Below are 27,836 nucleotides of genomic sequence, written 5' to 3' on the forward strand. Positions count from 1 at the left end.
TCTTTGATTGATTTCAGAGAGGGTGACCAGGGTCTCTTCTTTAAAGTCTGTACAGCCTTAGAATCCTCAGCCACTGCTCACCAACATTCAATTGAGAGAAAAAACAAAGTTAAGGAGAGTGGGTAAGATAATTATGGAGATTGGATAATGAAATGGTTATATATAAACACACATGGTTCAGTGAGGCAGCTGATCGTGTTTGAATAGTTTTCTGATAGCTCTTGGGGAATCAAATGTACGGTAATTCATTGGTACGGAAAAAAAAAGATGGATATGGTTTTATTGTGTAACATGAGCTGTTTCTTTGTATAAAACTAGTGTGAGTGTTTTGCTGTAACATCTGGCTGTGGAGTCTGAGCTGTTTAGGATGGGTGGAGCAGAGAAACCCACAGAGTTCCACCGCAAAAGCACACCCTTCTGTTCTGTGACGACTGCTGGTGATTAAAAGCACAAGGGGCAGAAACAGCAGTTCAAAGCAGCGCCCATGCGAAGCAGAGGCAGCCTTTTGCATAAATCTGTCTATTATGATTAAGTTGATACATGACGACACTGTGAGGCTAGAGCTAAGATGACAGCTTTTTAAAGAACAGTTCTAGTTTGTACATAAAAAGTCTTTTGCTATTTTTTCCAGAGCACAAAAAACTAAGACAGTCTTAGTTATACAACAGTATCTTGATTAACTTTGTAGTTTCCCGTTTTTGTAGAAGCATTTTCGACAGATGCGCTTTCATCAGTGTAGTCATTTTAAAGGTTATAGTTTGTGACGCTGTTTAAATTGGAATAATGATTGTTATACTAACTTGTGCTTCTAATAGTAAAGTATGTTCTCATTCATTTAAGAAGTCAATGGAATGTAAGAAATATTACATGAAACAAAACTTTTTTCCTCACACTGAGCGAACGTGTGCAAATTTAACAAGAAAAAAATGCAAATGTGTAGATGACATAATGAGAAAGGTTCCCAATTTCTACATGAAAGAGAAAAAATACATGTCATCATCCAGAATGTAATCAGGAGACTGCGTTTGATTTCTTGGTCCCCTTTGTACTATACAGCAATTATGGTGCATGGTGAGTAAATGACTGTGGTGGTAATGCAGTTATAACTTAAGTTAAGATTGGGATAAAATAAAAACATGGGTATGAAATAATAATCAAGAAAGAAAACTTGCTGCATGCTTCAAAAGGAAATCCAAACTGCCAATAAACACACTGTGAGGGTCAGGTGGTGCAAAACACAAGTCACACAGGTCAAGCTGGAGAAAGTCACCTTGAGTCCAGCTGGGCTGTCTGTTGTGAACATCTCACTAAGGTGAACAGCTTTCTCCTTTATACTCTTTCTTTGAAACTCTCTAGATTGTTGTGTCTGAGCTTTTTTCTGCAGGATGACACGGAGCACAGGAATACCAGACAAGCAATCAGCTCACCGCCTCAGGACAAAGACACACATTCTCCCCTAAACAACATGACTGGGTAGACTAATAGCCATTTTATCAGTGGTATAGACTTTTAAGATGAAAGACCTTTCTGTTCCACACAGCTACTGAGAAGGACTTGACAGCTCAGTGTAATTGTCTGTAGGAGAACAATTGCATCTCTGTGTGAAGTGAAGGTTTCTTTATTACAATAATTTCACACCCCACTTGATGTGGTTACTCATACAGCAGTGGAACAGAAAAAGTGAGGCAGCCATCCAGACCTGGCAGAGAAGTCAGTCAGCTCTACATAAATCAAAGTTTGTATCCAGTCATTTAAACTCGAGAGTGAGTCAAAATATTTTTTAAAGTATGTCAATGAAAAGGATAATTATATTATATTTAGATTAGTTTAAAAATCAAATCAAATACAGGGGAGGACAGAGTAATAATGAAGAAAGCCACTGTAAGTAACTGACTCTGCTATTCTAGAGTAAACGAACAATACTGCACTCAATTTAACAAACACCGGCTTCAGCATGTAGGCATATGGATTAAACAAATGTGGCAGATGGTGCAACAGATGTTTTGCCAAAATGCTCTGATGATACTTTTATAATAACTACAAACACTGTTAGCCTTCATCATCAAATAGTGCCATTAATCATCATTTAATAAAAGGCACAAACAAAGTCTGGCAGTCAACACTTGGAGAGCACTGAAAGCAACATAAAACATTTAACTGAGCTCCAAGACAGACAATATTTCTGTCTTTAAAATGCAGGTGCGTAATATAAAAAAATATTAATGTTAAATTTCGAGGGGAAAATGTTGCACAGATTATGATGATGCCAACACAGAATGTGAGAGTGTGAGAGTTTGCATCGTCTATCCTCTGTATTTCAGAATAATGGAAAATACTTGAATATGTATTTAAAAGTGTATTATCTCGACCACATTAACTGTCTCAACTATAAACGCTCAGTTTCCCTCTTCTTCACTCGTTAAGCCATTGCATGCAGGTTGTTGACAGGTCTGAAATCAGAAGAGGTGTACCTGCTCCACAAGACTCAGACTCAGTCTCAGACTGGTAAATGATCTCCTGTGTCTCATTCAGTGCCAGGTCTGCAGACCTGCTTTTGCCATTTTTGTCAGGATGGATAATTTAGAGGCTGACTTCTTCGCCTGACTACACATTACTCAAGCCTAAATGTATAATCAAGGCATAACATATCATCAACATTTACTCTGTGTTCTTTTTGGGGATCAGAGCATGCAAACAAAAAGACAGGGGTTTAAAAGACAGTAGACAGGGAAGACATCAGAAGTTCAAGATTTGAAGCTGGAGATAGAGATCACCTCAGAGATGTGCTCATCCACCTCCCTGAGTCGCTGCAAGACTCTTGACATGAAATTGATGGCCGACTGGCAGGAGGGACGAGACTCAGGGGGGTCTGCACACTCAGGCTCAGGCGGGGGCTTCGTCTCAGCGTGTGTTTGATCAACATGTCTGAGCTTCACTACAGAAAATTGATGCTGGAGCTGGAGCTGGGGTTTGGGCAGGGTCTTTGGAGGCAGGTGGATTAAGTGTTGTGCTGCTTTTCTGATACTGACTTCAAACTGTAAGGGATAATATACAGAAGTGAGCTGCTGTACGACTGCTCATTAAGGAATCAGACAGTGAAACTGCAATTTGTCATTATATTGCAGGTAGTAGATATTTTAAAATAACTGTACGGGTGTTTTGTTTTTTCTGCCCTTTACACACATATTTTCACAATGCTGCTGCTGCTGTTTCAAAGCATCGTTTCTGAGATGTTAAGTCATGCCGGAACTGTATGAAAATAGTCTTGGATGAGTAATCCATTATGTTACGTACTTGGCCTCAATGTTTTGCCAAAGTTACGTACACCACCATTCATGGCAGGGTTCGTATTTATGACCAGGAACTGATTTTAAAACATTCTTCTCAGGGCAGTGAAGACTTAAAGGGTCTGACACCTGAGATACAAGAGTCAGCAGCCAACAGTTACATTTACAATTCACATGATCCTTTTCTTGGCACTTGCGTTTGCTTTTTTGCCTTTAGGGTTCGATGTTTCAAAGGATTAACGCATGAATACAATGGTATGATTTCAGCAACTGCAAATGTATTTAGTCTGGTTTTTGTCTCAACCTAGTTCACTCTTTACAAAAACATGGGAAAACACTGAAACTGGTCAAGTGACTCTCCCAGCCTGAGACTGTGAAACAATCAGTATGATCATTTACTTATCCCAAAAAGGACTAATAACTCCTTTTCTGGGGGTAATTAACATCACTTGAGCTTAACATTACAGTAGAGGGTGTAAGATAGTATATGTTTGCTTCTGTGTGAGTGTTTCAATTATGTGTTGTAGGACAGCAAGACAAAATGAGCCTACCTACGTATGTTAAGCTGTACAGATTTGCACTAGCCTTTGGTTACTGTTTGTACAGTCTGTGTCTAAACTGCTGTCTGGCTGCTCCAGACTACCTGCATCTCAGGAGGAGGTTTAGGTGGGACCGGGGGCCTGACTTTATTGTGCCGACTCACAGTCAGGTCAAGCGTTTGCAGTGTCGAGGACCTCTCGCAGTCCGACTGAGATTTTGCAGAAAGGTTTGAAAAAAAATGTTAAAAAGAAGAAAGAAAAGGCGGAAAAATGAAATGACAGATTAACAGACAAAGAAGACTTTGTAGCATTAGCAACAGGAAAGATTTAAGGTTAAACCAGCAAAGGCTCCAGCTCACAACAAGGGAAACTTAAAGAGATACTTAAGGCTTATGAGAAAAAGGGAAACAGCTCTTTATGGCTTTAACAATATAATCAGTTTAACAAAGTCCATAGAGAAAGACATAAATGGATTCATTTCAAACAATACAGTAATGCATGTAGACTCAATTATTTGTGGTAAGAAATACACTGAAAACCAAAGTCTTACTACAAGAGAAAAAAAAAGGATATTTATATTGTATTCAAATCTGTGGGTCTGTACTGAGTGTGTTGTCTTTTTTTACCTGTGTTTTCCGAACCGTTGTGGGCGAGCCTTCAAACTTGGCCAGCAACTGAGAAGCCATTGAGCGTACTTTGTTCTCCTTAGGCTCGAGGCTCTCTCGCACTGGGGACCCGTTACTAGACAGATTGGTGGCCTGATTAGAGAAAGAGAACAGATGATCCTACCATCACCAGGCTTTTTTTTTAAAGTTGTTGAGATATACATTACAAATAGTTACACACCTCCTCCAAATAACTGCTAAATTTCCGCCTCCTTTTGTAAATGGGATCTGTGCCATCTGACTTCTTTTCATCCTGAAAAGTCAAATAAATAAACACTGAACAGTGAAGCATTTCAAGACAATAACTGCTGGGAAATCTTATGCTTATTAAATATATAGCTCTTAAGAATAATTTGAGAATGAGTATGACAGAATAAACAATAAAAAAAAACACATGAAGTGGAATCATACAGAAAATGGATGTTAGAAACAACTCATTTGGATATTAAGGGCATAAGATGAAATATTTTAGTCCACAGTTACCTTTGGTACCCGTTTCCTAGGCAGTGCATGATTGAGAACATTATTATTACTTCGGACGTCCCTTGATGGATAATCTTCTTTGTTTTCATCCACTCCTCTGGAACCTGCAGTGCAACACATAGCTGAATTTAACATTTCATTATTTCCATGGTGCACGGTCATTACTAAAGACCCCTAACATTAGAAATAACACATAAGTGGAGTACCTGAGGCAGGTAACGGTGTGCCACGGAACAGCTCGTAGTACTTGGACAGGTAGATGATCATCCTGGTCTTATCCAGCTCCTGATCGGCACCCAGCTCCTTCCCAGCTATAAACGATTTGATGCCAAATTCCCGCTCACCAACGTCCAAGGCCAGCTGGAGGTTTGCAGCATGGTCTTCTTCATTTAATGAGTCAAAATCTCTGATGGAAAAAAGTCATAATGGGGGACTTGAATAAGAGGAAGGTAGTAAAAAAATTAATATTCACACTACATACAGTATGTCATGGTGTGGCAGATGGAAAAAAAATATATAGTTGTTCTGTCAGACTGTAGCGAGCTTTAATTTCACTGTGATTCACCCTAACCACTGACCTCTATCTGTTGCTAGGATACAATGCCTTTCATAACTATGAAATGCAAAGGTATGGATATTTTTTTTCAATTGCATATTCTTTGAAATGCTTTAACTTCTGATTGCTTTTAAACTGAACATTTTAGTGTCATATCTACTTGAGATGCTCTGAATAACAAGACAGGAAGGCAAAGTGAGTTTGAACTGGAATTCTTCAAAGGATTATTTCAGAGACTTTCATGTGTGTACATGGAGGCGTCAGGTGACTGACAGGTGACTTCAACCACACTGGTAGGAAAATATCTTTGAAAACAGTTAACATTACATACATGGAATGGCTTCACACTGGATATTAATTCATGTTCAAACTTGTGGAATTTTTTTTTTTTCCATATTACAGTAGTAAATGGCATCTAATTATTTTTTTATTCCCACTCAACAACCACAGTCATGTCCTGGCTCTTGCTGCCCTGTGCAATAGTTGGGCTGGGTGGGTTGATAGGGGCTATGTGGTAAGGTAGTGTAGTATTGGCTTTGTCACTAGCTTGCATAAACAGAGCCTGGGGTCTGATGAAGGTGGTTATAATATTTTGGTTGAGGTGGCAACTAAGGGTCATGTGGTAGGTAATGTAATTTATCAATTGAGCATAGGATCATAATTTAAGATGAGGGGTCTCTTCACTGAGCGCTTGACCTTTCATTAGAGTACAAGTATCTTGTGTTTAACTCATATTAAAAAGGGAAAAAAAATAGCTCTGATGTGTCTACCTAAAGTGACAGTGTGCAGACACCATCAGAAATGATCAGAGCAGTAACCTAGCAGCCACACATACAAACGTTGGTGTTATTCTGGAAGTACAGAGGCCCACTCTTTCTTCCTTTCTTTCTTTTTTTTGGGTTTCTTTTCTGTGAACCTGCTCCCCTCTCTGCAGTCTGCTCTGCTGACAGGCATGCATATGTAGGAGGGAAGGGGAAAAATGCCAGTGGTTCCTGGAAACTTACAGGAGCACACAAAATTATAGTGGCATGTGGAGGGGGATGAAGGCAATAATTACAGAGAGGATATAATTAGATTTGTAAATGTTCTAATCTACAGTCGCACTGACTGCAGTGTAAGGCAGTCCAAAGTGTAAAAAAGGCACAGCTTCTGTTTTTAAGATTTTGCCCTGTCAGTGGGTAACAGCACAAACTGAGTCCCGCAAAATATTATTTTTTTGCACCACTCCAGATCAACAGCAAAGAAAGGGCCATTATTCTGAACTTGTTTGTTTTGGATGATTCCCATTAAAAAAAGGGTAGTGGAACAACCATTCCTTTTATAAAGTGACAAAAATGCATTGGAAAAAACATGTAAATGTACACATCTACACTCTAAACTCCTGTGTCTGAAACAGAAACTACAAACCAGCTTTACATAAATGACTTCTGTGTATGAAGCCTTCATCACATCTATCATCACTCGTAAAAGGTTAAGTGTTCTACAGGTTGTGAGGAGGAGATTAAAGACTTGCACACATGCCAAGTATTTTTAACACACCCATAAGAAAGGCATTCCCTCACAACTAGTTGTTACAGAGGGGGTGCAGAGCTAAAAAAAACAGGTTTGTTCCATGCTTATGTCATATGCATTACGTTCAGTAAAGTCATATGATAAGGTAAATGATGTGATGGCTGTGGGATAGTACTGATATTATCAGACATGTGTTACGTACATCAGCTGGGGTTTGAACCGGTGAATCAAGGCACAAAGAGCGATGCCGCTTTTCCAGGAAGATGTCAAGTCTGTGATCTTCACATTCTTGTAGCCGTCGGTCTGTTTCTGGCACCAGGTGAGAAGCCTAGCTGGTCTGATTTCAGACTCTACACAAGAAACGAGGAAAGGTATTTTTTAATAAAACAATGAAATCATTCCTCACATAACTTTTCAAAGCAATAAATATCCTCCACTCATAACCCCAGGGAGGTTAGGCTGGAGACAATATGATGAAGCAAGGATCAACACATGACGTGTCAGTAAATACGGCTAAGACAGATATACTGGGAGCTGAGGTATGTACACAACTTTGTCTTTGTCTGGACATGTACTTCCTCCATGCCTTCGGTAAATGACTCAAGTTACTCAAACATACAGCTCAGTTTAGTATACAGAGCTTCTATCCTTACTGTCAGTTCCGAGGACGTACAGTATATAATCATATTCTCAACTCTGCAGCACTATGATTAGATAATTATAAAAAGGAGAAGTACTTTAGCCTCACACACATTTATCAGGATACACAGGTCTGCCTTTGAGAATGATTTCAGTGCAGAGTATAATACAGGTTTCTATTATACAAGAATATATAACAAGAATTTGTAGAAAGAGATATGTGTGTTTGACTATTCATTTGATGAACCTAGCAGATTTTCTGTTAAAGCACCCATCTCCTTTTAGTGCACTGACATGTAAACACAAACTCTGAGTTGTGTCCCATTCCCTAAATAAAAAGGTTTCCTCTTCTTTACTGCTTTTATTAGTCAGAAGAAGAAAGGAAAGCTACGGACCAAAGTGTGGTTTAACTAATGCTTCTTTCAAAGTAACAAAGTCAGATATCTATCATAAATACTGAATTAGAGACAGTAGCAAGCAAACTTTGTTCTCAAAATCTTCTTCACTGTATGGTGACACACTCATCAAAACGACACACAGGATTCTGCCGGCTCCTGTTGAATTTACCTTGTCTTCTCAGATTGACAGGCCGACGTATCGAAGCAGCTCGCTCCAAAGAACAGGAACTCAGCTCTCCACTGATGTACAAGTGACGCACCTGAAACGAGAAGGGAGGAAAGATGTTTAAAATCTCACACAACTCAAAAAGGAGTGGGTATTCATTAAGAACATGGCTTAATGACTAATGTTAAAAAACTGATATTGTGTTATTTCGTTCTCCCTCTCACCTGGTGGGGCCTAACACAAGAGGAGTTTAGGTTGGGGTATCGAGTCCCAGGGTCTATGGTGTACTGTTCAAAGTTTTTGGCAATGTTTTCAGGTGTTGTCTGTGGAAGCAGCCTGTAAATACTCTCCCTATAAAAACAAAAATAACAGTGCAAGAAGCATGGTGTTATAGATAGATAGATAGAATCTTTATTATCATTGTATACAAGGACACAACGAAACTTTGTTAGCAGCAATCCTATACAGCAGCAGTTACAAAAACAGTTCACCAATTTATTTCAATTCAATTTATTCACTCAACATCACTTTAACAAAGAAGTGCTTATTCAGAAAACAAGTGTCTGAACACACATAGATCACATTGTGGGTTGTACTGAATACAATTCAATACTTTGCAAATAGTGTGTGTGTGTGTGTGTGTGTGTGTGTGTGTGTGTGTGTGTGTGTGTGTGTGTGTGTGTGTGTGTGTGTGTGTGTGTGTGTGTGTGTGTGTGTGTGTGTGTGTGTGTGCAAACCTCTCTGCAAGCACTTCCAGAACGGTCCGTCCATGAGCCCAACTCTTTACCATCCAGGCGGTGTCATAGGCAGCCAGAAAGCCTCTGGCACAACCCGTCCCCATGGGCCAGAAGGGCTGCACATGAACACATAACAAAAACATTTGATCTGGTTTGATTTGCTGAAATGACAAAGACAAGCATAATTAAAACCGCAAGCGGTGATGAAGGGCCCTCGCACCCCTGTGCATGTCGGGGTGTGTCGTGACCGCGGGGAGTGCAGCAGCAGAGGGATGCGGCTAAGCAGCGGGCTGTGCAGATCGATTTGTGTAAAAGTTCTACAATTCACTTAGCAGACGCTTTTATCCAAAGCGACGTACATCAGAGATTAAGTACAACACAAGCAAGGATCTAGAAAAAAAGGGAACAATGTCAGTAAGAGCAAACGATCAGCTTTGAGTCCGATTGGAAACACAGGTGCTGACAGGCATTGCACAGAGGCAAAGCACAACATTGACGGCAGTTCTAGAGAGCTCTAATAAGTATAGAAAGTTGTAGTACTGGCAAGTTCAAACAGGCACCGCTGTATGGATCACAGAATATTTAAATGCAGAGCAGTTCAGGCCGGCACTGTCATGATGCACAGCTACAAAGTGTGCTGCTGCAGTGGCGTCTAGGCATTTTCACATGCACTCCTGAAAATATGTAGATCATTTCAGGAGGAGTGCTCCGGATGTTCTCCTGACCTGGCTGTTCACACATGCATTGCACGGAGACTACTCCTGTCAGACAGGATGGGGGCAGGCTTATATAGCTTTTAATGGGCCAGCCCTGTATGCCAGTCTTACCAGTATGTGCCACTGCACTGTTTGCCAATCTGACTGGCATATGAGCAGCATATGAGTGGACAAGAAGCAGCATATGCCAATCTGAGGCATATGAGTGGCATATGTGCAGGCATAACACTAATAAAGTGTGTCAAACATAACAAATTGGGTAAATCAAACATTAAGGTGATCTACTACAGACAAAAGATCAATTTAAAGTTCTACAAAAGGAACTTTGAATAAAACCTTTTAAGTTATATACTATCTGTTTAACTGTAATCATCAGCTTGCACATGTCATAACAGCAATCCTTTAAATCCCTCTCTGAAGTAAAGTCACTGTGTGCTTTATCAAAAACATACTTTTAGCTACTTTCACTGACATGATCATAAACTATGACTTTGTACACAGAGACCTGGAGGGGCAGCCTACAGCTCACTGGAACAAGAACATCAACATAACATACCAGAATTGCAAAGGAGCCATGTCTCCAATCGTCATCTTACAGCGCCAGTTCAAGCAGAACAATCTGAGAATCTCAGCCATGACTGCCAAATCTTTTTTACAGGCAGTCAGGATTCTAAATTCCCAACTAAATCCCTAAACTTCCCCTCCTCGCCGTTCCTTACCTCCAGCAGGCTGTCGCCAACCAGCGTTACCAGCAGCTGGTGTCCAAACCTCTCCCTGACAAGAGCAGCATTCTCAGAGGCGTGCATGCTGGTGAAGTCAAACATCGCCACATCTGGCTGCCCACAGTGGTTTACGGCAAAATCCAGCGTTGGAAGTTGGTAGTTGGTGCCAAAGTCAGCAGCCTCTCGGGCATAGCACAGAAGAGCTTCCTGGTTGACATTTTCACTGCACAGCAGCATCTGGGTGTCGATGTAATCCTGTTCGAAGAGAAATGTGATGAACACAGAAAGCCTCAGCTAACATTTCCTAAAGATCTAAAATCCTTTATTTAAAGTCTGTTTAGAAAGTTGTGGTTTTGCTGCACATAGGACTCGGGAGTAAAATTATTAAATGATTAAAATCCCTTCTGCATATCAAAATGATTTATAACGGAGGAAAATAAGATAAGAAATGATAGAAATGCATAGGGCCACAATGGATCCTTGGACAACTGCCCTGAATGCATTCTACTTACATTAATGACAACTCCCTTGTCGAGCAGACTCTGCTTCTTTGCAGTCATGACAAAGTAATGAGTGTTGTCCCTGTAGTACACGATGTTCTCCAGATCAATACCTGTAACGCATGATGTGATTTGAGAAAGAAAAAACACCACCGGAACAAATTCTTGAATGTTGACACAAGGATTGTCTAACTTTAACCCATAAATGTCAAATTCTGCTCTGACACCATTGTGCCACCATCTCATCTGTACAGTATAGCAGCTAACACCACAGTGAAGCAGGTTAACTGTGCTGCTCTCCCACCTGTCTCCTCTTTGAGGTCCAGAAAGAACTTCTGGTTGAAGATGAAAGCCACGCCGCTGATCTCTTCTACTTTGGCCTCTGCCGTGGTGTTCCTGTTGATGAAGTTGGCTGTGATGGCGATCGCCAGCTTCCCCCTGAATTCCTTCCTTTTGAAACCTGAGAGAGAAAAGGACGGAAAGATAAAAAATGAAGCAGAGAAACATACAGGATGTCTATTTTCAAAACATTGTTATCAGGCATGTCTGAACAAAACCAAAGATGATCTAACCTCATAAAGCCACATGATAAGGCAACTACTTTCAGAGAAGAGGCATCTTACGTGGCAGAGCCTTAAATGAATGAAGTGCTGCCATTAAAGTGGCTACATACATAGTTAATCTAAAGAAGTGAAGCATCAACTCGACTATGATAATTTTACTGCCTTGCAGTCTTGTAAGTGATGAAATATGTACTTCAATATATAAGGACATATAGAGGATTAATACTTTTATTCATGTCTTCAATATGCAATACTACATCAAAAGAGTAGTTCTTTTGACACTATGTTTTGAACCAGGAGACAGGGACCTAGGAAACTCTCCATGGTCCAATCAAAAATCATAAACTCCAAGCCCACATCTTAAAAGAGTAAACTCAAAGTTCAACATGTTGCTGGTTCATATGAAACAACCTGAACTAATTCTCAAAAAGGCACTAAAAATGTAAACGATCCTGACCCTTTAAGTGTGAAAGGAATTAAAGTGGATTGTCTGTCAAAGTGACTTATGAGCCTGTGACATTATTTTCTTCAGTCAGAAGTTAAGTGGCTAAACTTGTGTCACAACTCGAACACACTGCAACTGTTAAAAAAACATGACATACTTTTTCCCCCTCTGCAGGTCTGATTGCATTTAACGCTCTGTTAAAAGCAGGCTGACTGCAAAGGGGAAATCAATTCCCCCAGCTCTCTTCATTATTGAAGAATGAGCTAACCGTCTTGTCCTGACTAAATATGTCCTTTTTAGGAATAAACATGTGATGAGAATTGGTTGTTAGATGACAGCATTTTTAAGGAGAGACTGAAACAGCAAGAAAAAAACAGATGGAGAGTCCAGAGTGCATGCATCATCTGCTGCGCTGAGCCGCAGCTCTGCTCTATTTCTGAGCGATGTTGCAAAAATAACCTCTCCCACTGGGAGAGATCAATGGCTTCAGACACATCTGAGTTTATAAAAAGGTGAGCTTTATTTGTAGCTGCACAACAGAAATAACATAGCACGGGTTGTCCAGAAGAAGCCCTGAGGGACATGTTTCACTATTCTGTAAACAGAGGGTGTGCTGGTTTTTATCCGACTTTAATCAAAAGTAAGAAAGACTTTATGTTCTGCATGATGCTTCACAGGTTGCCGCAATAAAACAAAACATACTTTAAACAACTGTGAAAAAGAAAATTAGAAATACAGGCCTATGTTCCTAAACATCACTGCAGTAAAACCTAAACAGAGTCAAAAAAATAAATAAATGTGTTTCGATAAAATTAGTCATTACTTGAAGGACAATAGGCTCTAAGTCTGTGCTTAAAATGTTGGTGGTGGGAAAGTTTCCATTTGGGTTAAGGATTGTTCCTTCCCTGAACCGACACAAGTAACTTCATATTGTGCTTTGTGAGCGAGGTCAAGTACATCCTTCAGGCATGTATACTGTTAATCAGTCTTCTCACCTTCCAAAGTATTCCTGCGTCCGTCGGCCCCCACCACCACGTCAAACTCAAAGTTAGCCACAGGGTGATCAGCAGGTCGGATTGCAGCTCTCCACCCAATCCCTGACAGATGGAAACAAAGACAATTTTAGAGTGAGAGCGCATTGAAAGAAAAAAACGTTATATAAATCCCAGGAATATTCATTTTGGGCGGTATGCTGCACATTCAGCACAGCATGTGAAAAAAATGTCAACTGATAAAGGTTGGTATTTCTGCTCAAGGACATTTCAAGGGTTTCAGTGAAAACATCTATCCTTCCTGGACCTCTTTACCACCTGCTATGAACACATGTCAATGCAGAGAATGTACCAATATAGAGAAATACAAAATAACATGCATACGTGCACACTGTGTTTGTGCTGTAAAGTTAGTTTAAAAAAACAAGTCGCTGTACTGCATGCAAACTTGACCCATAAAAAAAAAAAGTTTCATGATTTGGCCGTTATGCCACCAGCACAGGAAGAGCTTGGCTGTTTGTTGTGTAATATCACCATTTGTAAAATGCTTTCCATGATGTCAAGGGCACAGCTAAGACCGTCACAGCAGAGCAGGAGGGACAAGTCTGTGTCTAAATTTAGGCGAGGCTCTCGTTTGTTATCAGTGTGTTTTGATATTCAAGCTATTTTCTTTATGTGAGTGTATAGTCCAACATGGGAGGAGAGGGTCATGTAGTGATGTAGAGTCGGTGTCGTGCTACAAACATCAATGTTAAGCACATTGTGCTGACTTCTTAACACTTAATGGAATTTGATTATCAAACAGTCAGGCAGCTTGACGTGTCATCTAAGTGAATTAAAATGCTGAATGTTGTAAAAATATCATGATGTCTTTGACTGATAGAAACAAAGGAAAGAGTTTTGAGTAGCTGGTATTAACGTTATAAGTAGGGGCTGTTAATGTGGAGCATAAATCTTTGCACTTACACGGACGTCATGCAACAAATAAGATGATCCAGTAGATCACTGCCAATATTTTCTCTTGTTTATTTGTAGCTGTCAAGGATATTTAATACAGCAGGATGAGAAGTCCCTTGCTGCGTCACCAGCCTTCAAGAAGAGTGCCAAACTATAGAGTAACAGAGCAGAGTTCCCCTGGAAAGCTGCACGGTATCTGCATTTAAAAAAAGAAAACTGACAGAAGCAGGCTGATGTCTTTATCTATCTAACCCTAACCCTTTGAATATCAGAAAACATGTATGTTTTGACACCTTCATTTTCCTGATCCTCTGGAGGTTCCAACAGCTTGTCAAACTCCACATTGATGTGAAACTCCACTGCAACGATCAGGGCCACCTTCAGTAAGATCAGCTGCAGCTGCTGGATACCTTTAAGACACACAGGCACATAGAAACATCAGTATCTGCATACAGATGTGTTTTTTTTTTATTCTAAAATCTACAGCAGCAATAAAACTTAAACACAAGATAAATGCTGAGAAACGTTCTTTTACTATTTAGCGCTGATAAATTCTTTAAAAATAGAGTGCAGAATATCCTTTGTGTCTCATTAAATACTCTACAGTGTGCACAAAGGCGAGCAATATGTGATCAAAAGCTCAGTTAAAGTCAGATACTCACTGATGTGGTCAATGGCCCCCGCGCAGAATTTGCCGTAAAACTTTTTGGCCCCGAGGCCTCGCAGGTCGTGAATGGTGTAGGGCCAAAGGTGCAGCACGTTGTTCCGCGAGAAAGAGTCTCTCTTCTCTATCACCACCACTTTGGCACCCATCAGAGCCAGCTCGATGGCCGTCCGCAGACCACAGGGGCCTCCGCCGATGATGAGACACTTGATGGAAGACAAATGAACTCATTACCTTTCACAGAGAAGTGAGCTACATCATGCTGACAGCTTTATAATATAACAGAAGGCTGAGACTTTTCCAGCAGAAGATGCCAAGACAAAAATGAATTACTAACACACAGAGGTTCATTACAACATCTACATATCAGAACTCTACTGCACCTTTTAGAGTATTTAGGACTGAAGTGTCTCACTCAAGGACATGTGAGGCGGATAGACACGGGATCTGAGGATTATTCCTGTCTTCTTTATGTGTAGAAGGATTGTTTTTGAAAGCATATTAAGAGCTTTCATGTACCAGAAATGACATATGAGGAAGTTTTTCAAACTTCTGCCAGCCATCCAAACCAATATTGCAACGTTAACATATCTCAAGGTGGTATTCATGCATCTGCCTCCTCCCAAAAATGCATGAAGTCAGTGAGTTGAGGTTATAGCATCTGTCTGAGAATGTGCAGCTCTAAAATGACATCATCTTCTTGATTATAGATGAAAGAACCAAGGCTGGCAAACGGACTCCTCTTTTCTTCTAAACATGTAAAGAGGCACTGCAGAGAGAGTTGTATAAAGAGGAAATGTGTGGGCCATTATTCTTGTGACTTTTAACCCAGAACCAGAACACTTCTCAAGGTTGTTCCTGCTGTGCTCAACAAGGTGGACAGTCTCATGTCTCGTCTGAAAAAAGATCTTTGTCACCATCCAGGGAAATAATTTAATTTGTTTTCCAATTATCCAACAATAGCACAAAGAGCTAGGTCAATGCCTGGCAACTAAATATCACCAGTATGCAGACAGTGTGCTTTCAAACAAGTTTAAACAGGAGGAATAACTGCCACCCTGCTTGTCTTTGAAACGTTAACCCCAAGTCAGGAGAGCCGCAATAGATGCTACCCCTACATATTAGTTCTGTAAGTTATTCAGACTGGGTGCTATATCTAAGAACATCCCCTATATGGCTTGAGCCATTCCCTGTTTCCTCTCTCTGGATGTGTGGTTGAAATGCAGGGTGCTTTCATAGGGGGTATGAGTGATGAGGAGCACAATGTGTCATCATGTGTTGCCTGAGGTGATCAGGCAACACATGACATCACAACACAGGTGGTGGAAGAGCTGCCTGGACAAGCCTGTCTGGCAGCTGTGTATTTTGTCTCTCAACAAAAGGCGAGTAAGGGAAAGAATTTACACAGCAGCAGACAGAGAGGGCAGGATGTTAAAGATATACTATCGAGATGTTCTTTCGCAATGTGCATATTTGTTATATACACTCAAATAACCTATTTTCATTTGACTGTCAGACGCCAGCAGCAACGTGCTATTTGTTTTAGCCTGTTTCCACTCGCTAATGTATTATTCCAGATAGGAGGCTTTTTCCTGACAGATTGCTCCACATCTGCTGAGTCAGGACACACACACTTCCTTTCAGCTTGCCACCTATGACCTCGTTCTCATCTCTGCTACACCTTGCTCTGATCACAGTGGTTCCCTGCCTCATCTGTCCTTCAGAGCATGTTTCACCTCGAGTGGATAGGTAGCTGCAGGTTTATGGGATTCTGTGAGAGTAGAGATCTCCTTGTGAAAGCTAAAAAAATATTTTGTGGATTGTCTCAGAATAAACTGGTCACAATTTACATGACAGCATTTTGACATTATTCAAACTATTACTCAATTAGTTAAATTGTTGGGTATATATTTTAAGTCACTGAACTAGTTAACTAATCCTTTCAGCTGAGGGCACAAAAACAATCATCCTAAACCTGAAATTAGGGCTGTCAAACGATTAATCACTGAAATTCCATAGTTAACCTTGATTAATCACATTTTTAATTGCATGTTCAAAATTCCATTATGTATCATTTTAAAATAAAAACTGTAAGGCTTTTATGATGAGACATTCAAGGGCGCAGAGGTGTCGTTCTTTTCCATTGACTGTGACTTGATATTGAGAAGTTTTTTCTACGGTGCGTCTACAAGGACAAAATAGCATGTGATTAATGGGATTAAAAAAAATTGAGGCATTCATATCAGACCATAATTGATCGTAACTAGTTGTCTAACCAAAGTAGAGCACATTTTCACGAGTGTTCAACATACTTCATTTGGGGTTTCTTATTAATACAAATGGGGCTGAAGTTGTTTTCCATTGAAATTAAGTGTAATGTTGATCGGGGCTATCTCTTGAATGAAGATTTGTAACAGAGCTCAGATGAAGTGTGCCGAGAACAATCATCATGGATTCTTAAAAAAGAGAAACTTGGGCTGTGTCTTTTTCAGTTATACTTTATGAGGAACAAAGGCACTGTTGTCAGTGTCACTGTAGCCATCTGTATCAGGCCATAAAACGTGAATGACATCACATCCTTTAAAGGTTGCTGCTACAGCGGGAATATGAAGAAGGGGTGCTGAGTGATTTCACATGCGTCACCGTTAAATAGCTGAGTTGCAAAAAAAAAAGCGAGTTGTCACCGACACCTTGTGATTCTCCCGGGGAGAGGAGTAATTAGTTATCAAGTAAAAGCAGATTGTCAGTACTATGAGGGATTGAAACAGACCTCGTGCTGCACTTTAATGTGTTGATACAAGAAACTCTGAAAATCTAAGACTTGTAAAAGAAAGACATAAGTGTTTCAATAAAACACAAAAGCCACTGGTACATCTGGTTACTCCATGTGTGCACACAGACAATACATCCCTGTAGATTACCTCACTATCAAACTCAGAGCCATAACTTTTGACTTCACTGAGTCACACTTACATCAGTGTTAACCTTCTTCTTCTTTTTTTACCTATTTTGGTTTCGGCTTCGATCAGATAGAACCAGTAAAACTGAGCGCACGCTGACGAAATTGAAACACATTTTAATAACAGTCTGGGCCTGGTTCCAACCTTTGAGGAAGAGCCTATAAAAGAGCAAAGCACACCCTCAGTATAACTGGGGCCAAATAATCATAGTTGTTGAGTGATGCTGCCTGTTTCTGTGCGCAATAAAAACACCCTTTCAAGCTGCAGGCAGCTGATGCCTGAAAGGTAATCACACTCCTCCAGGTTTTCCTGATTTCCCTCATCACCTATACAGCCAAGCCCTCCCCCATCAAAACACACCTTGACATCATTATTTTGTCCTCATTGCAGCTATCTTTACACTGGTCATCTCAGGAAATCTCTTCAATAGCTCTCGTGAATTGTTTTCAAGAATAGATTAAGTGGTAAGTGTGTTTGTGGTTTTTCTGTTCCATGTTACGTTTATTTAAAAACCCTCCTTTGGGTTAAACAATTGCAATGCCATGGATGCATCAAAGAGTTGGAAGAAGAGAATTAGTGCAAAGCAAAGTATATCCCTTTCATTTCCTGTGCTGCACATTGGGAGCTCCAACGATTAAAGAGTGAGCGGTAATTTGGTGGATGTGTTGTGTCCTGGCAGAGAGAAGTGAAAGGGATGTGCATGACAATGCCGCAGATGGGGGCGCTAGTCGATGTACTTCAACAGTTCTGAGGAGGAACAATGTGCCGTTTGTTCCTAAAAAAAACAGGAACCACGTGTGTTGAAGTCACAAATATACTTCCTAAATCATTAAATATCAACGTTAGCTTTGTATGAAAAACGTCTCATGATATTTTTAGACACATTCATACAACTGTTTCATATTCTTAATTCTCTTATATTAAGAATTGATATAAGCTTGGTTCTTATATTTTTACATTTCATCACACAATAGTATAGACTAAAACAATCCAAGGGAATATTTGTCTTCTTTCTGTTTTTAGTATCCAATGGTCATGTTGAATTTATATAAAATGTATATTTATAAAACAAAACTACAATAGTTGGTACTGTAGCTGGAATGTTTGCAGCTGTAACTCATTGCGTTAACAATTTTTATAATCCTAGTCACAAGTAATAAATAAGGAAAATAAGGTCTGTTTGAAATCATTGTGTGTTCACTGCTGCCCCAAGACTGGGCAGTTTACTACCATGGTGGTGTATCCGGAAAAACACAATAAAAAGTAGACAGTCTAAAATGAGTACGATATCACGTGTGATAAAATGTATGCTTAGTGCATTTCAATTTCTTACTTTTGCTGAAAATGACGTTGTGTTATGATAAACTAAAAGGGGCAATTGTTAAGTAAGAAGTCAAGTTCAAAATAGTCCCCCCTTTGCCTAGTTGTCTGATGCTCTTTCATGACGAGTGCAGCTGTAAAAGACGTATGTAAGACTTACCTTGGTGCCAGCACAGGTTTGGCCTTTCTTGTATTCTTTATGTGACATCCTCTTGTCCAGCTTACTCCACAGAGCGTTGGCCTTCCAGGTGTTGACCTTGGCCTTCAGGCTGCTGTAGAAGGTGCTGTTGTCTGCAGGGTCCAGGTCGACTAGTCTGCAGAGGACATTGAAGACCTGTAGGGCCCCCTTACAGGTCGAGGCCTGGATGAAGTTCTCAAACAGCTTCCCCACACTATCCCTCTCCTCCTCTGTCTCACCCATCTTCCTTGCTGCAGTCGATGGTTTGGTGATCTGAGGGGCTCCTGCTTACTTCAGCAGTCTGTGCCAGATGTGGCTACACCCTCAGCTCGGCCCGCACCGTCATGCCCGGTCTGCAGAGGCAAGACACATAAGAGTGATGTCATCTTATAGTTAAATGTCTCTCACAGATGGCTCGAGGAGACTAATTCTATGAATATAGTCCTATGTGTTTTTAAGTGTTCTATTCATTCAAATAGTTTAAAGAAACACATATTTTAAGTATAGGTTGTTGTTTTGATTTTCATAAACTTAAAAAAACAGCTGTATTAGATCTGCTCTGTGACTCCAGCAAACATTACTGAATTATGATTATTGCGCTCTCTTGCGTAAAGTCAACATGCATTTTGAAACAGCTTACACCCACATTCACAGAAAATACCAGAATAAAGAGAAAAAGTCAAATGAGTCTATTTCCTACTCGAGCTTTATAGAGGTATAACCACTGTTTGTGGTTTGAGATTATTCTCTCTGGTTCCCATGAACACAAATATTTCAAGGTTCATTTAAAAGTTTAACACGGATCAGAACTTTTGGAACATGGTATATCCACCGTGCACGAATCATAGAAATCTCTCGGAATTTCTAGAAGATATCTTCAGTTATAGTTTTGTGGCAAAATATTTTTTCTGGCATTCAGAAGGTAATTTAAAACCTTTAAAACGGAAAGAGAGACTAATGTGAAGGCTGCAAGGAATCAACACAAACATGCCACATGATACACATGCATACAGAATATGTTTTTAACTAACAGCTAAATTTCCCAGCAGACAACTTTCTATAAAATAACTTTGTTTCTGTCTTCAGTGTGGGTAAAAAAAGAGGATTTTCTAGTATTGAAATTGAAAGAACCACACTGTTTGTTTCTGTTAAGCACCTTTCATTCCTAGCGTGCAGCACTGACCATGGATGAGTAGAGCAGAAAAGTATTTGTCTTGTGGTATTTTACATTCCAGCTCAAAACCAGACAATGTTTTCAGCAGTCAAAAGGGGGCCTTTGAAACAAGGGTATTGAAATGCAAGCCTACACTTACAGAGATGGATTGACTTTTGATTGGGGTATGCATGCTGAATAATCCACCTTCTCTACTGAGGTTTGTGTATTCAGTATGCTTACATATGGGCCTTCGTGTGAAAGACACTGTTACTAAAACACACTCCTGTGTCAGAATAGAGCTGAAATAACTGAATTAAAAACAAACTTTCCCCTTTCCTTTAATCAACAATCAAGTACGTTGGAAATCATGCCAGAAAATCTGCAGCAGAACTCGACATCAAAGGGGAAACGTGAAAATTTTCTACATTAAGCATGTGAGCGCTCAGTAAGGGTGGAGACCACAGCTTCTGTGAGTTTTTGGAGAAGTCTGCTTTTGATATTTTAATGTCCCATTGAGCGGGATGGGCAGGGTTACAGGCGAGGTCAGGCTGGGTAGCACTGATACAGACCCCCACAGTAAGCCTGTGTTACTGTCACACCCCTCCACAGGGCCTCAGGTTGCAACATGCCCGAGCCATAAAACTGACAAACTCACAGAGATCTTTAGCCAGGGAGGATGCACCAATGCACGGAAAGATTAGTCACAACATGGGCCACAACAGTTCTGAGTGGGATTTGAATATGGTGAGACTTTGTATGTTGATGCCAGCATTTGTCCTTTGGCTAAAATTAGCATGTTCATTTGCACAAGATCCTGTTTGGATGCTTGTTTGCATCCTGTTTTCATGCTGCTGCTGATTTTTTTTACATTTCAGAGGAAGATTAAGCTGGGAAAGAAAACTGTAAATGCAGAACATTGTCAGTCTGCTCTCTACACCTAAAAGCCCCTGTCCTGTTGGTAAATACTTTGGACCCCTGAGGCCTTTCAAAGCAGACAACCAGCCTCAAACACAGGGAGCTGACATTCCTTTGCCACGTGGATAGAGGAGCTTTGAAGCGCTCCATCAGCATGAGCCCAACACCCAGCTAGCCCTCTCACCAGCTCCACCAGTCAGGCAGTCACGGGACCACTACTGTGTTTTTTTTGGGTGAATTTACTCTCTGACTGTTAAGAGTGACGAGCGATGACTGAGACAGGCATGATATATGATGCAGGTGCTTTAATCTCTCGTGCATGGCAGCAGATGGTGATGGGAAAATTGCTGTGTATTGTACCATGGGGTATGTGGAGAGTTTGGGACCTAAATTATATCTTCCATAGAACCTCTGTGGAGTGTTTACGACTGTGGAGTTAAAATTAATTAGTTTGAGGCAGGGGGATGTAAAAGAAAAGAAAAGCCTAATTATTGTACAAAATCAAACTGCAGTTGTGTCTGACATTCAGGAAGAGCAACAAATTGTATGTTGGTATAATTTTAGTTCAGACTTTGGCCACTGTTAAATAATCGTTCATGCTTTGGTGGAAAGTTGAAATACAGACATGTTGACTGCACTAATGCTTTCACATTTCACAGTCCAAGTAACGTGGTAAAAGAGGCACAATTATTGGAACCATCTGTAGCAGGAGTCTGAGAGGACTAATGAAAAGGGACCACGCACTGACTTCACAGCAAAGTCAGCGCTCCACACTCAAACTGCATTGTCTCAGACAAGAGTCCAATGACTTCACCATCTCTGTCTGACAGAATGGAAAGACACTCGTGGGCTGACGGAGCAAACCCACAGAAAGGCTGTAAAAATACGACTAATGACAGACATAGCGGAAAGAATACATACGAACGCACCCACATCGTACATCACAACCAAACCATATAGTGCTAGAGGGAGAGATTGACAGTTTGCAGGTTTTAAAGTCTCCTGTCAGTTTAAAAAATAATCGGATTAAGTGAAACAGACAGCAGTCCTTGTGAAGGACGGTTTACTTTCTACATAAACAGTGTAGTATAACGGAATGAAACTTGAGCTGTGCTATATATATATATATATATATATATATATATATTTGTGATCAATTCAACCTCTTCTTTCTCCTGATACTTGATTTATGTATTTACCTTATTTAAGTTCATAGAACCCTTTCTACATTCCCCAAAGACAAATAATACCTTTATACAGCACATAATAAAATACAGAACTGCTGTGTGGGGAAAATACTTGGCAAGCTATTGGTATCTATAAGATAGAAGGGGAATGTGAAAAATGTGAAAAATGTACCTGTCACACCTGGGTGGTGAAAAGGAAAAAAGAAGGGGGATCAAAATATGTACCTGAACACACCTTTATACACCTGCCTTCCCTTAAACCACAGACCGACATTTTCTTGTGTTTTTTATTTTCACATTTGGATTTGAATTTGACCTGCGGTAAACATAAATGCAGAAGACTAGAAAAGCGCTATACAAGCTCAAGTCCATTTATAGAATAATGCACCCCAAATAAGGCCACAACATGGACAGATAGATAACTACATAGTCAAATTAAAGTCTCCAAGGACAAAGCTGGCTTTATGCTACATTTTTCATATTTTCAGCTAATACCATGATATAACAAAACCAGCAAGTTGTTACTTTACAACTGCCCAACCCTGGTGGTGACACTCAGCCCTGAGAAACATCGTCCTTACTGTAAACTTGAATCTATCAAAAGGTTTCAGGAGCAAAAATGGACAAGTTTCTTTTTTTTTCTTCTTATTGTTAAGCCAAAGTAAATTCGACATTTCTTGGGTAACATTTTTTTCAAAAGGATAACAGCCATTTGTTTCCTAACTGAGTTGTCCGTGTTAATCTTCACAAAGAAGCAGGTCCCTTAATACAACTGGATGTGTTATGTCTATTTCTTTAAATGTTATTTATCTCAAAAGAAGGCCGTGGCATGAAAAGCTGGATCAGGTTTTGGCTGCACAGGTGGGACTGACCTATTGTTGCTTTTGGCATTTAAAACAAACTCCTTGATTTAAATAACGAAAGTATATCCACTGATCACAAAATAAGTCATGTAATACTTTTAAATGTGCAGTTGGTGAAAGTGACCGTGAGTTTGCTTTAAAAAAACAAAGAACAACTCAGAGTGAAAAACTGTAAAAACACCAAACCAGCGTCAAACCAGTGATGCAATGGCGTCATTTGTTTCTGCAGAGCACATAGCTTCAGGCTATCAAAGTACAATAGGGAGCTGACAACACAAGGAAAACATTGGGAATGCTGGGAAACGCACATACTGTAGCATAGCCAGCAAGCGACAGTAATTACAGACTTGACTGAAGAAAACCAGGAAGGAACCCTCTGCAGTCCTGATAAGCAGGCAGCATGCCCTGGAAAACAGTGCTCATGTGGACTTCAGCCTGCCGGCTCTGCCCTTTGCCCGGCCCCAGAGATCCACAGTATTATCTCAGCTCTCTGAAATCTGGCTGGGCGTGAGGCAGCCGTGCCCAAATAAAAAAATCTGATGTGAGCAAGGTAAAGATTCTGTCAGAAAGCAGTTAATGTCAGCCAGCTTCAGAGGAGACAAAATGTTCATTTACACAAACAGGAGCAGGCTGTTCAGCAGAAGCTTCAGGGCTCATGTCCACAGGCCAGTCTGGCCCACGAGGTGTGCTCACCACATGGCTCCTTTAGAGAATGATTTATCCGGACATTGTGAGCACAGAGGTTTGTCTAGCCAGCTACTGACACAAACAACTTTCTTCAACACTTATTCTGACTCTGACCACCAATCTAAAAGTATACAAGAACTTAGTCTACTGAATAACTAATATAACAGTAAATATGTCACATCTTCTAGTTCAACCACAGAAAAGAAAAAGAAAATCATAAAACCCTCAGAACATCAGAAATGGGTACAAAGCATAGTACACATGAACCAAAAGGCAAAGACAAGCATTAGTGTTAGTGGCAGTGAGGGTCAAAGACCAGTGGGAGTCTCTCAGTGACACAGTGAAGGTTTAGATGGTAGTATTACCGCCTGAGAGAAATAGCAGATTGTGTGAGCCAACAATCAGTAAAGCCAGGCTCAATATAGACAAGTGTCATGCTACAGGAGCAAACAGCACATGACCTGAGGAGATATCAACACAGCAAGAACCTGTAAATAAGAGCCTGTAAACAAGACTGCGTGAAATAAACACATGTACAAAGTGCAACTCAATACAAATCAAGTGATCTGGAGTCTCCTGTTTAAACTAACAGCATGAGAGTCTTTTGTATACAGAAACTGAATCATGATGATTCACTGAGAAAGAGACACCTTTATGAACATTTTAGTTCTCAGTGCTAAAGCAGTGTGTGCGAGCTCCCTCAGCCGCCTCCCATACAAACTCTTCCTGTGTTGTGAGTCTGGTTTCCTGTCCTGATCAAAGCTCAGAGGAGAGATGCCCACTGTAAAATTCCACCTCTGTCATTTGAAAGCATGACTAAGATATCTTTAATGTCTTTCGTGTGCTCTGTCCGTCCATGCCAGATGGAAAGTGTTAATGGTATCCTGCACGGGACTTCACCACAGAAAAGTCTCCTTGTGCCTCCTTCACTGGCTCCATCTTTAACAGTGTGATCGGTCTGGATGTGACACGTCCATACATATTTTTATTCAACTAAACATAGCCGAAATGTTCCTTTTTTTTTGATATAGCAGTAAACATTTTGTGTGATTACAAACTACTACTTCATGCCCCATCTACTTGTGAATGATCAAATCTCATGTGTGAGGCTGACATTTGGACACGAGTGTCCGGTTTTAATCCTGTGGAACAAGGAAGGAAACATATGGCAGAGAGAGGAAGGAGAAAGTTTACACCGCCTCCCAAACTTCCAGCGCTGCATGAGACACATTAACATTGTTTTCATCCCCAGCATCACATCCTCACATATCTTAATTACTCAGATGCATAAACTACTGTGTCACTTGGTACACATTCATATCTGAAAACTAAAATAGTGGACAAATAACGTTACAGTAAAAGCAGCATGAGATTGAGGAACTTATTAAAGCACTGGAATCTAACAAGTGACCAAAGTTGACTTTATTTCCTAACACTCATTTGTTTGTCAATCCAAGCTGTCATGGGCTTTTGTAACAGTGTCTGTCGACAACAGGCTGAAATGCTTTTGAATTGTCATCTGTGTCATCTACAGCCAAGATACGTTCAAGACACAGTAGTATCAAACATGTTTAGTTTTTGGTAAGCATAATCTAAATGTAGGCCTTTCATTTGTCTGCAGTGGAGGAAGCTGCAGCTTTCTGTAAAGCTGGTTCCATTGTTAAATTAATACTCTGTTAAGCTCCTAATTGTAAGATAAGAATTAAAGCTTGACACGAGAACTGCCAGTTGTGTGTGACCAAAGCAGAGTTAAAGTCAATCATGCTTTCTTTATTTTCACAAATGTCAGAGGACAGTTGAAAAATATTGAAGTTCAGCTTCATTACTGTGCCTCACTCAGTACACTTTGGTACACTGGGTTTCTCACTCAGGGCGTTATCTTGTGATGTTTCAATGATTTTTCAGCCGTAGAATAGCTGTAATTGTTGAAAGGAGAGTTATAGCCTGCAACCATAGAGCATGCTCAGACACGAGTCTTAAAGCTATATTTGGCAAGAAAAGAAAATGTTTGAAAAATAAACACATATCTTACTGAGCAACACACTGCTGAGTAAATCTTTCCACCATGTATTTTAAATCACAGGACATGAATGATTCAAAAGAAAATGACTGGAAGAGGGAAACTCCAGTGTGAGAGGATTTCTGCTAAATGTTTATACATAGAGATGTTAATCTCCAGGAGTGTAAATCACAGGGGGCCATCAGCGTCTGGGCCAAAGTCTTTAGGTGTTAGCATTTATATCCTGCTGAGATTAAATCTGGGCTTTACAGTTTGATATCCAAGTTCACGGTGTATCCTCAACAGATGTTAAGTACACAGGAAATGATTGCTCATACAGTGGTGGGAAGGAGAGCCACCGCTGTTTTTCTGACTCCAGGGACCATCTTAAAAATGTTGCTGAACACATCATGCATCATCTTGCAAGACGTGTGAATCACGCCAGACAGAACGCTTAAGCCCTGTGTGTCGAAATGTAACACACAGAGACACATGATGGTTCCTACTGTGAGGAGTTAATAAAGCCTCACAAATCATCTGGGTTTTTTTTTTTTTGTATTTTCCTTTATGTACAACTATTTGTCTGACCATTTTCTATCCTGGTAAATCAGGAATCCCAGTATTTATCAAAGGCTCAGCTGTGTATTTGATCAATACCAGCAGCTGCACATTAACCACAGCAGAAATCACTTTTCAAGATTAGAGATCTGTTATGAAGGAGCAGAGACTGACTCCTCTCAGAAAGCCTTTAATCCTCGTGTTAACAATTAAAACACATTTAGCACGTGTTCATATTTTACTGAAGGTCGAAGCAGCAAAACAGAAGATCTGACTACCAACTAAGGCTACCTGATCCTGTCGTACAGGACAGTGTTGTTTTATAGGTTAAGTAACACAGTTTAAAAAGTCCATAAAGACAATTTCTCATCCATTTTTACATTTTACAATGACCCTGGTTCTCTATACTAGAGTCCTTGTTAAACTTACCGCTGACACAACCTAACCCACATGTTACCTGTGAAATAAGGTAAAGCTTGTCTGTCAGGTGTCTCAGCCTCACGCCCGCCACATGGTTAGGAGAGACAAATGAAACTTTGAGGTGTGAACGGGTGGGAAATATAAAGCTCACCTCATATCTCAACCAAATCCAAACTCAAATGCTTTCTTTCAAATGTCTTCGGTCAAACGAGGTCCTGAGGTTCGTCGGTCCTGAGTCCGTGTGACAGCCAGGCAGACGTGTGTCTCTGTACAGCTGCTGAGTCCAGTGTTTGAGGGCGGTGCTCTGAACTCGGACACATCCCTGAGCAGTGGCTGCTGGTTAAGCCAAACGACCTCAGACTCTTTCATGTCAACGGGGGTTTCGCTACTTTTTAACGACCACCCACGATTTTCTAATGTGAGTTCACCGTAAAGACAGAAATTAGGCTACCACACAGAACATTTTGACTCTTGGGTAGCTGCAAACATAGTAGGTATAGGCTATAAGCACTGAACACACACACAAAAAAAAATAGCTGCATGAGCATTGAATGGAATTTATAGCTATGCCAGACAGATGTTCAAATCTAGCAATTGCAAGCAGATGTCGCATATTTATGGTTTTAATTCGACTCATTCACATCCGAATCCCTGGCCTGGCGCCATGCATTTAGGAAGTCAACACATTAAACATTTTTCCAAAGTGTCAGCAGAAACTGTGGTCTCTCTATGCAGCACGTCGCCATCTTGTGGTCAAACCGTGAAACTACACGCACGCAGAATTCGTCTTTAAGACTTTTTCACTAAAATACAAATCTTTCAACTAAAAAAAACTTGTTTTACTTCTTTACCTCTTGACTTTACCGTTTACCTTGCGAAGGATTGAACTGGGCTTTTTACTGGGCCGGAGTTATCATTGAGGCGTCCTGATAAAGTTTATGAAGCACCAAGCCTGTAAGCCATAAACGAGTGCCTTGATACATGTATTACTAAAGTTAGTTCATGTGAAGCCAGCAGTGACGACTTTAAGTTCAGGTTTACCTCCTACAGAG

General features: G+C 40.3%; 1 protein-coding gene across 8 annotated transcripts in view; it reads right to left on the minus strand.

Annotated features, from left to right (window-relative positions):
• The window catches only part of mical2a (microtubule associated monooxygenase, calponin and LIM domain containing 2a), a 38,391-nt gene extending 11,164 nt beyond the window's left edge, over positions 1 to 27,227 (minus strand). For 3 of the 8 annotated variants that reach the window (XM_065952951.1, XM_065952949.1, XM_065952950.1), the window contains exons 1-19: positions 26,936 to 27,227; positions 18,982 to 19,352; positions 14,540 to 14,747; positions 14,171 to 14,287; positions 12,924 to 13,025; positions 11,225 to 11,380; positions 10,933 to 11,033; positions 10,418 to 10,675; positions 8,983 to 9,098; positions 8,470 to 8,596; positions 8,249 to 8,339; positions 7,245 to 7,392; positions 5,181 to 5,380; positions 4,975 to 5,078; positions 4,673 to 4,744; positions 4,453 to 4,584; positions 3,931 to 4,035; positions 2,775 to 3,035; positions 1,271 to 1,378 (exon numbers count right to left, since the gene is read on the minus strand). In XM_065952951.1, the coding sequence (XP_065809023.1) occupies positions 1,271 to 1,378; positions 2,775 to 3,035; positions 3,931 to 4,035; positions 4,453 to 4,584; positions 4,673 to 4,744; positions 4,975 to 5,078; positions 5,181 to 5,380; positions 7,245 to 7,392; positions 8,249 to 8,339; positions 8,470 to 8,596; positions 8,983 to 9,098; positions 10,418 to 10,675; positions 10,933 to 11,033; positions 11,225 to 11,380; positions 12,924 to 13,025; positions 14,171 to 14,287; positions 14,540 to 14,747; positions 18,982 to 19,242 (2,667 nt within the window). In that variant the 5' untranslated portion in view covers positions 19,243 to 19,352; positions 26,936 to 27,227. The remainder of the gene's footprint in view (positions 1 to 1,270; positions 1,379 to 2,774; positions 3,036 to 3,930; positions 4,036 to 4,452; positions 4,585 to 4,672; positions 4,745 to 4,974; positions 5,079 to 5,180; positions 5,381 to 7,244; positions 7,393 to 8,248; positions 8,340 to 8,469; positions 8,597 to 8,982; positions 9,099 to 10,417; positions 10,676 to 10,932; positions 11,034 to 11,224; positions 11,381 to 12,923; positions 13,026 to 14,170; positions 14,288 to 14,539; positions 14,748 to 18,981; positions 19,353 to 26,935) is intronic. The other 5 variants (XM_065952947.1, XM_065952946.1, XM_065952948.1 and 2 more) reach the window with 5 other exon arrangements.
• Positions 27,228 to 27,836: the final 609 nt, after the last annotated feature.

Source organism: Labrus bergylta, chromosome 3 (genome assembly GCF_963930695.1).
Source record: "Labrus bergylta chromosome 3, fLabBer1.1, whole genome shotgun sequence".
Taxonomy (NCBI): domain Eukaryota; kingdom Metazoa; phylum Chordata; class Actinopteri; order Labriformes; family Labridae; genus Labrus; species Labrus bergylta.